Source organism: Equus przewalskii, chromosome X (genome assembly GCF_037783145.1).
Source record: "Equus przewalskii isolate Varuska chromosome X, EquPr2, whole genome shotgun sequence".
NCBI lineage: Eukaryota > Metazoa > Chordata > Mammalia > Perissodactyla > Equidae > Equus > Equus przewalskii.
Window position 1 is genome coordinate 14,445,378 of NC_091863.1, and position 7,695 is coordinate 14,453,072.

General features: G+C 39.1%; 1 protein-coding gene across 21 annotated transcripts in view; it reads left to right on the forward strand.

Moving 5' to 3' along the window:
* PPEF1 (protein phosphatase with EF-hand domain 1) overlaps positions 1-7,462 on the forward strand; it is a 122,710-nt gene extending 115,248 nt beyond the window's left edge. For all 21 annotated transcript variants that reach the window (XM_070605260.1, XM_070605271.1, XM_070605257.1 and 18 more), the window contains 3 exons: positions 4,312-4,475; positions 5,597-5,681; positions 6,845-7,462. In XM_070605260.1, the coding sequence (XP_070461361.1) occupies positions 4,312-4,475; positions 5,597-5,681; positions 6,845-7,053 (458 nt within the window). In that variant the 3' untranslated portion in view covers positions 7,054-7,462. The remainder of the gene's footprint in view (positions 1-4,311; positions 4,476-5,596; positions 5,682-6,844) is intronic.
* Positions 7,463-7,695: the final 233 nt, after the last annotated feature.

A 7,695-nucleotide genomic window follows, 5' to 3' on the forward strand; every position in this document is an offset into this window, starting at 1 on the left:
GACATTACTACAGACTTTACAGATATCAAAAAGCTCATAAGGTGTATTATTGTGGAAACTCTTACGCTAATGAAACTTCAGATTAAATGGACAAATTCCTAAAATATATACGTACACACACACACACTCACAAACTTACAAAACTGACACAAAAAGAAATAGAAAATCTGGACAATCTTATAACTATTGAAGAAATTGGATCTGAAATTTTGAAACTTTCCACAAAGAAAGCTTGAGCTCAGATAGCTCACTATCACTATTACAATATACATTTAAGAAAGAAGTAAAACCAATCTTACACAAACTCTTCCAGAGAATAGAAATAGAGGGAACACTTCCAAGATCATTTTAGGGGATCAGCATAATCTTGATACCCAAACCTAACAAGAACATTATGGAAAAGGAAAACTAAAGGCTAATCCCACTCATAAATTTAGATGAAAAAAATCCTAGATGAAACATTAGCAAAAAATTAATGTATCACAACCAAGTTTGGTTTATTCTAGGAATACTGGCAATTCTAGGTTATTTTAACATTCAAAAATCAATCAGTGTAGGGGCCAGCTCAGTGGTGTAGTGGTTAAGTTCACACGCTCTACTTCAGTGGCCTGGGGTTTGCAGGTTTGGATCCCGGGCATGGACCTACATACTGCTCATCAAGCCATGCTATGGTGGTGTCCTGCATACAAGATAGAGAAAGATTGGCACAGATGTTAGCTCAGTGACAATCTTCCTCACAAAACCCCCCCCCCCAATCAATCAGTGTAATTCACCATTTTGACAAAATTAAAGAAGTCATATAATTCTCTCAAAATAAGAAAAAATTGTATGTATTTCATCCTGGTTTCATGGTTTTAAAAAACATTTAGAAAACTAAAAATAGAAGAAAACTTCCTTAACCTCATAAAAGATATCTACCAAAGCCTATAAAAAATAGTATACTTAATGGAGAAATGTTGAGACCTTTCCTTCTAAGATTTGGAATGAGGGAAGGATGCTGTGGTAGGCTGAATAATGCCTCTTCTCCCAATACGTCCACATCATAATTCCCAGAATCTGTGCATGTTACCTTATATGGCAAAAGGGACTTTGCAGATGTGATTAAATTAAGGATCTTGACCTGTAGAGACTATCCTGCATTGTCTAGGTGGTCTGATGTACTCACCATGATCTTTATAAAATGGACCTAGGAGGAGTCAGAGTCAGAGGAGAAGGTGATGTGATGATGGAAGCAGATACTGAAATGATGCACTTTGAAAATGGGGGAAGGTGCCCAAGCCCAGGAATGAATATAGGTAGCCTTTAGAAGCTGAGAAAGGCAAGGAAACAGATCCTCCCTTCGGAGCCCCCAGAAGGAACCAGCCCTGCCGACACTTTAACTTTGGCCCAGCAAAAGTGGTTTTGGACTTCTAACCTCCAGAACTATAAGAGAATAAATTTGTTTTATTTTAAGCCACTAAGTCTGTGGTAATTTGTTACAGCAGCAGTAGGGAACTAAGACAGATGCCCACTCTCAAGATTCTGTTCAACATTGTACTATGGATGCTAGGCAGTGCAATAAGGCAAGTTCAATAAAATGATAAGAATTAGAAAGGAAGAAATAAAATGTCACTATGGGGGGCCAGCCCCGTGGCTGAGTGGTTAAGTTTGCACGCTCTGCTTCAGTGGCCCAGGGTTTTGCTGGTTCGGATCCTGGGTGCAGACATGGCACCACTTGTCAGGCCACATTGAGGAGGCGTCCCACATGCCACAACTAGAAGGACCCACAACTAAAATATACAACTATGTACTGGGGGGATTTGGGGATCAAAAGCAGGAAAAAAAATGTCACTATGTATAGACAGCATGATTGAGAATATAGAAAATGCAAATAAATCCATAGAAAAACTATTAGAGTTAATAAGTGAATTTAGCAAGTTGTAGAACACAAGGTCAATACACAGAAATTGATTGCATTTCCATATACTAGTATAATAGTCAGAGTCTATTCAGGAGACAGAAACCATATCAATAATTTGAATATGCAAATTTAATATAAAGACTTATTAACTAGTAAAAGGTAATTAATTACTAAAAGGGATAATAGAGAACTCTAAAGAATAGAGAGATAGGAAGTGTAGGGAGCAGCTACCATCTCTAAGGCTGAGAGAGAGTACCCAGGAAGGAACAAGCATGGAAGAGTCCCCTGCTCTCCACCAAGGCTAAGATTCAGACCTCATTAGAGAGAGTGTGACTGTGGCCCACTGGATGGGGCAGAAGTTCACTGAGGTGTCTCAGGTCAGAGTTGGTCTGTAGCTAGTAGGCCAGGACTGGAGAGGATGGAGCCACCCACTGGGGTTCCAGCAAAACACCCGCTGGGCTGTGTACTACTGTGTCTCCCACACACTGCTGGCAAAGAAGCAGCCACCCACTGTGGTGTCAGTGAGATTGACTAGAGACTGGGTGCCACTGCATTTCCCACACACCTCTGGCAACCATGCTGTGCTGGAGAAGTGAAGCACATCAGAACCGTTTCTTCTGCTATCTTAGAACAGTCTTCCTGTACCCTCTACTGAGAAAGCCTAACATTATACCAGCTGCCAAAGGAGAAATATTTACGGGGTTCAGCTCCAGTATCACAAAACAGGGCAAAGAAGGGTATATTTGGAGCGGAGTGGGAATAAATTGATAACTGGTATAGCTAGCAATTAACTTTTAGATAATGAAAATCTTAAAAGATACCATTCACAATAGATAATCAAGTACAGAGGAAGAAATCTAATGATTGATGTATGAGATTTCTAAAATATTATTAAGAGAAATTAAAAAGGACTGAAATAAATGAGTGGATATTATGTGTTCAAGGGCCAAAGCTGTCAAGATATAAATTCTCCTCAAATTGAGCTATAGGTTCAATGTACCAAAGTGGCATGTAAAGAAATGTTCTTAGCAGCACTGTTTGTAATAGCCCCATACTGGAAATAACCCATTGTCCACTAACAGTAGAATGGATATGTAAATTGTGAATATTCATACCATGGAATACTATACATCAATGAAAATGAAGGCACTACAACTATATGGAACAACATAGCTGAATCTCATGAACTTAGTGTTGAGCAAAAGAAGCCAGACTTCCCCCAAAATATATACTTTATGATTCCTTTTACATATAGATCAAAAAAGGCAAAAAGTAAACTATAGTGTTAGAAATCAAGATGGTGGCTCTCCTTGGGAAAGTGGGAGGTGATAGTAATTGCGAGGGGCCACAAGGGGGCCTTTTCCATATTGGCATTGTTCTACTTCTTTTCCTTGGTGGTGGTATATAAGCATACATAAGAATTCCCTTTGTGATAATTCACTGAGTTCTGTATTTGTTTTGTGAACTTTTCTGTGTGTGTTAAACTTCAATAAAAAGAAAGAAGAATTATGTCCTTAGCGGGTAAGTGTGTGGGGAATGGTCTTGTAGGAGTATAAATGGATACTCTTTCTTGAAAGCAGTTTGGCAATATATATATCAAGCCTTAAAAATGTGTATACCCTTTGATCCAGCAATTTCACTTCTATAAATGATCCTAAGAAAATAATGGAATAGTTTCATAGCCATTAAAACGATGATGTAGATCTATGTTTATTAAACATAGATGGATGTCCATGATTTATTGTAAGTAAAAAATCAGGTCAGAATAAATATGTTTATTGTGTGTGTGTATTGCCATATGTAATACATGTATATAAAATATATGCTAGAGTACAATGTGTATTTGGCTTTAAGAAAGAAAATATATATACATTTATATGTGTATACATGTTTATATACATAGAAAAACACTAGGAGTAATAATATTGTTTTCTGTTTATTCAAAATCATTTCAAATGAGCATATCTTTAATAATCAGAAAAAAATAAAGATATTTATATTTTGAAAACCTACATATAATATTAGGGGATGAAAGGATATTACCTAGGAAATGAGAAGTGAATAATATGCCAAAATATTAAAAATAAAAGTAATCTTTTCTTTTTTATATCCTTTTGTGTTTTCAAATCTTCCATTATAAGCATACCTTACTTTGTTAATCAGAAAAAGGGAAAAAAAAATCCAACACCCAAAGTCTGATTGCTTCCACATGACAGTGAGGGAAAGATCTGTGGAGCAGTGAGGACTTTCTTAGTCATTCCCTCTCAGAGCTGGCAGTCTGGAAGGACAAATCATAATAGGGAGCAGGAGGCACCCAGACCTCAAAACCCCAGGCTGCCCACTGGCTCCACCAAGGAGGTTATCAAATTAGCAACCAATTATATGGGCTTTTTCCTTCTTGTTGTTGTTAGGAAAACTTTCTCTGGGCCAGTGGGCTTTTTCCATGGAGAACGTTTTGGGGCTGAACTTACCATGGAGATCCCTGAGTTCGCATCTGGTAACCACAGACAAAGATGGAAACGTTGACTACATGTCCAGCTTCCAGGATGTTCACATTCAAAAACCTGTGAAAGAGGCAAGTGGAACAGCCCCAGCCGAAACCTGGTTGGAGCGAAACACCCTTTGGACAGCCTACAAGAGTAACTTGGTCCTTTGAAAAGTTGGGAGTGAAATTATTTAGTGGATGGGAGTGGCAGTCTTAGGAAAGACCTAAGGGGGATCTCCCAGGTACATTGCGATCTGTTCCGAAAATGTGTGCGCTCTAAGAATAGGCAAAAAGAAAAAAGAAGAAAAAGCTTCTGCAAGCAAATCAACATCAAATATGTGATTGTCTTAAATGCTGTCCAGCAGAAGGGCAAATGTGACATCCATTCTTTCAAATAACACACCCCTTAAAATACTCAACATATTCCCTAGTAAACTGTGAGTATATAGATTTACTGACCTGACGTATTATACCTTAAAGATTTTTAAAATTTAGAATCCCTTATTAAAATGGGAATACCCCAGGGAGAAGTGTCAGACATGCAGCACTTATTAGTTAACAACTCATCAGCAATGAGATGGAACATTGGGCTGGAAGTGAGCCGATGGGAACCAGCACTGGGGTGCCTGTAGGGAAGACGAGAAGCTAAGAGCAGGGGAAGGGGAGTAAAGGTGCAGGTGGGAGACTAAAACATCCACCCGGAGGAGGCTTTTGGCTTCACTTACGAGGCAGTTTGCACGGTGACTAAGCTCATAGGTCTTGGCTTCAGACAGCTGGGACTCAAATGCCGCTTACCAGCTAAGGAAACTTACTTTACCTCTGCTTTCTAATCTGTAAAATGGACATCATAATAGTTCTGTTCCTTGGGGCTGTTGTTGAGGACTGAATGAAATAATCCATAGAAAGCTCTCAGGGCAGAGCCTGGCACACAGATGTTCTCAGTAAATGGTGCCTGTTGTTATTTACTGCTTCCTGATTCGCTTTGGCCCTGTCCCCTGAGGACCACAGACTGCAGATGCTTCAGAACACCAGAGCATGGGCTTTTGTCTGATTAAAGAGGGTTGGCCTCCAAGGTGGGCCTGCCTGCTCAAATTTCTATCTAAATCACATACTTTGAAATGGTGATGATGTTTGGTGTTTGTTATGTTTACTAAAATTGATCTGTGTTATTAATTATATATACTTTAACATTTAGAAAATCTTTATTTTAGGCTCAGTCTACTCTAATTGAAACTCTGTACAGACACCGAACTGACCTGCAAATCATCTTTAATATCATTGACTCTGATCACTCAGGTAAATGAATTTTGAGTAGTTTAGTAGCAGTAGAAAGCAAAGGCTAGTCTCCTTCTCTGAAACCAAGACTCTGTTTTCATCTATTGTGTTCTTCATCCAAACTTGATTTAACTCGAGGTGTGTGTGTGGGGGGGGGGGATAAACTCATATTTAATATTATTGTTATTTTAGTTTAGCCATAAAGTCTGTATTCATGACCATATGGTCCTATATAGGCCTATGTAGCCATTAGTGAGACAAGAATAGCTGCTTTATAAATCATCAGCACAGATGAAAAGATAACTCACTGTCCATTTAAACATCATAGTTACTCTTGGCAATACAAATCATTCCTCGAGTTCTGATTCTGTTTTTGGGACTGAGGGCTATGAAAACTCATTTTCTGCTTAGCTTTGATGCACGATTACTTATTTGAAACTTAAAAAAAATCATCAGAGGGGGCCAGCCCGGTGGAGCAGGGGTTAAGTGCGCATGTTCCGCTTCGGCGGCCCGGGGTTCACTGGTTCGGATCCTGGGTGCGGACATGGCACCACTTGGCAGGCCATGCTGTGGCAGGCGTCCCACATATAAAATAGAGGAAGATGGGCACAGATATTAGCTCAGGGCCAGGCTTCCTCAGCCAAAAGAGGAGGATTGGCAGATGTTAGCTGAAGGCTAATCTTCCTCAAAAAAAAATATCAGATAATCTCCAACTGCAGAGACCACTGAACACCAAAAAATCAATAATCAAAACATGAAAGTAAATTATTGGCTATAAAAAATGGCAGAGCCATTGTTTGCAGTCCTCTTATTGAGTCCCAGGTTATCTTCTCCCTCTGCTTTGATGTTGCTCTCTTCTCTGTCCTCCTTCCATGACTCTCTACCTTAGATTTTAGATCTTGTCATTTCTATACCACATATAGTCCCACAGTCCACAATCTCCCCCTGTCCCTTCACTGTTTACTCATTCCCACTTCAGAATAATCTCAGGATCACTTGGTAGTTGAAAGTGACAAATTGTTTCCTATGTTTAAAATCTTACTTTTCCATTTCCTCCAGTGTCTTGATGGTCAGGCATGTTACTGAGCTTCTAATTGGGACTATTTAACAAATATGGCTTCCCCACCCCTGCCTTAGGTGGGTCTTAAAATGAACACTCACAGCCTTCTCCTCTATTCTTTTAGGCCTGATCTCCATGGAAGAATTTCGTACCATGTGGAAACTTTTCAACAGTCACTACAGTGTTCATATTGATGATTCTCAAGTTGATGAACTCGCCGAAAGAATGGACTTAAACAAAGATGGAAGCATTGACTTTAATGAGTTTTTAAATGCTTTCTATGTAGTGCATAAATTTGATAAGTTGCACAAATCAGATAGCACACTTGCTTAACAAGAATTAGAGCTTTCCCTCCTTGTAAACAGTTGGGCCCAAATCACTGACACAATCTTTTCCAGGACCTTTGAAATTCAGTCAATAGTAGAGAAAAGTAGACCCCAATCCATGCCACGAGCAGATGTATAGTGTGGGTATTGGAATCCCTAGTAAGCTGTTATTGGGAAGACTAGGTTAAATGGCAGCTGATAGGATTTGGCTCTGGTGTTAGGACCTACACATTGCCAGGTAGAAACTGGGTTTGAGTTGAGTGTTGGTCTCTTGGATGCTACCTTACCCGGAGACCAGAGCAGTTTGGAAATACACTGAAAGGAACCCACAGAGCAGCAGAGAAAAGTGAAACATCTGTGAGATGAGAGGAGGAATACCAAACTCTTAATGGAATAAAATATTTCCGCCTTTAAAATATTTCCATCTGTAATCTTCTTTGGCGATACTGTAAGCCAATTGTGGGGAACCACTCTTCAGGGATGGGGGTCATATCAGATTCTTGGGGGAAGCTGTGGAAGTATATTGTTTGAAAAAGCATATATATATATATATATATATATATATATATATAATTTTTGTCTGTTGGAAATACCAAGTGAATACATTCAGATTGAGCCCTACAATTAATAGGGTTTGACACCTTCATTG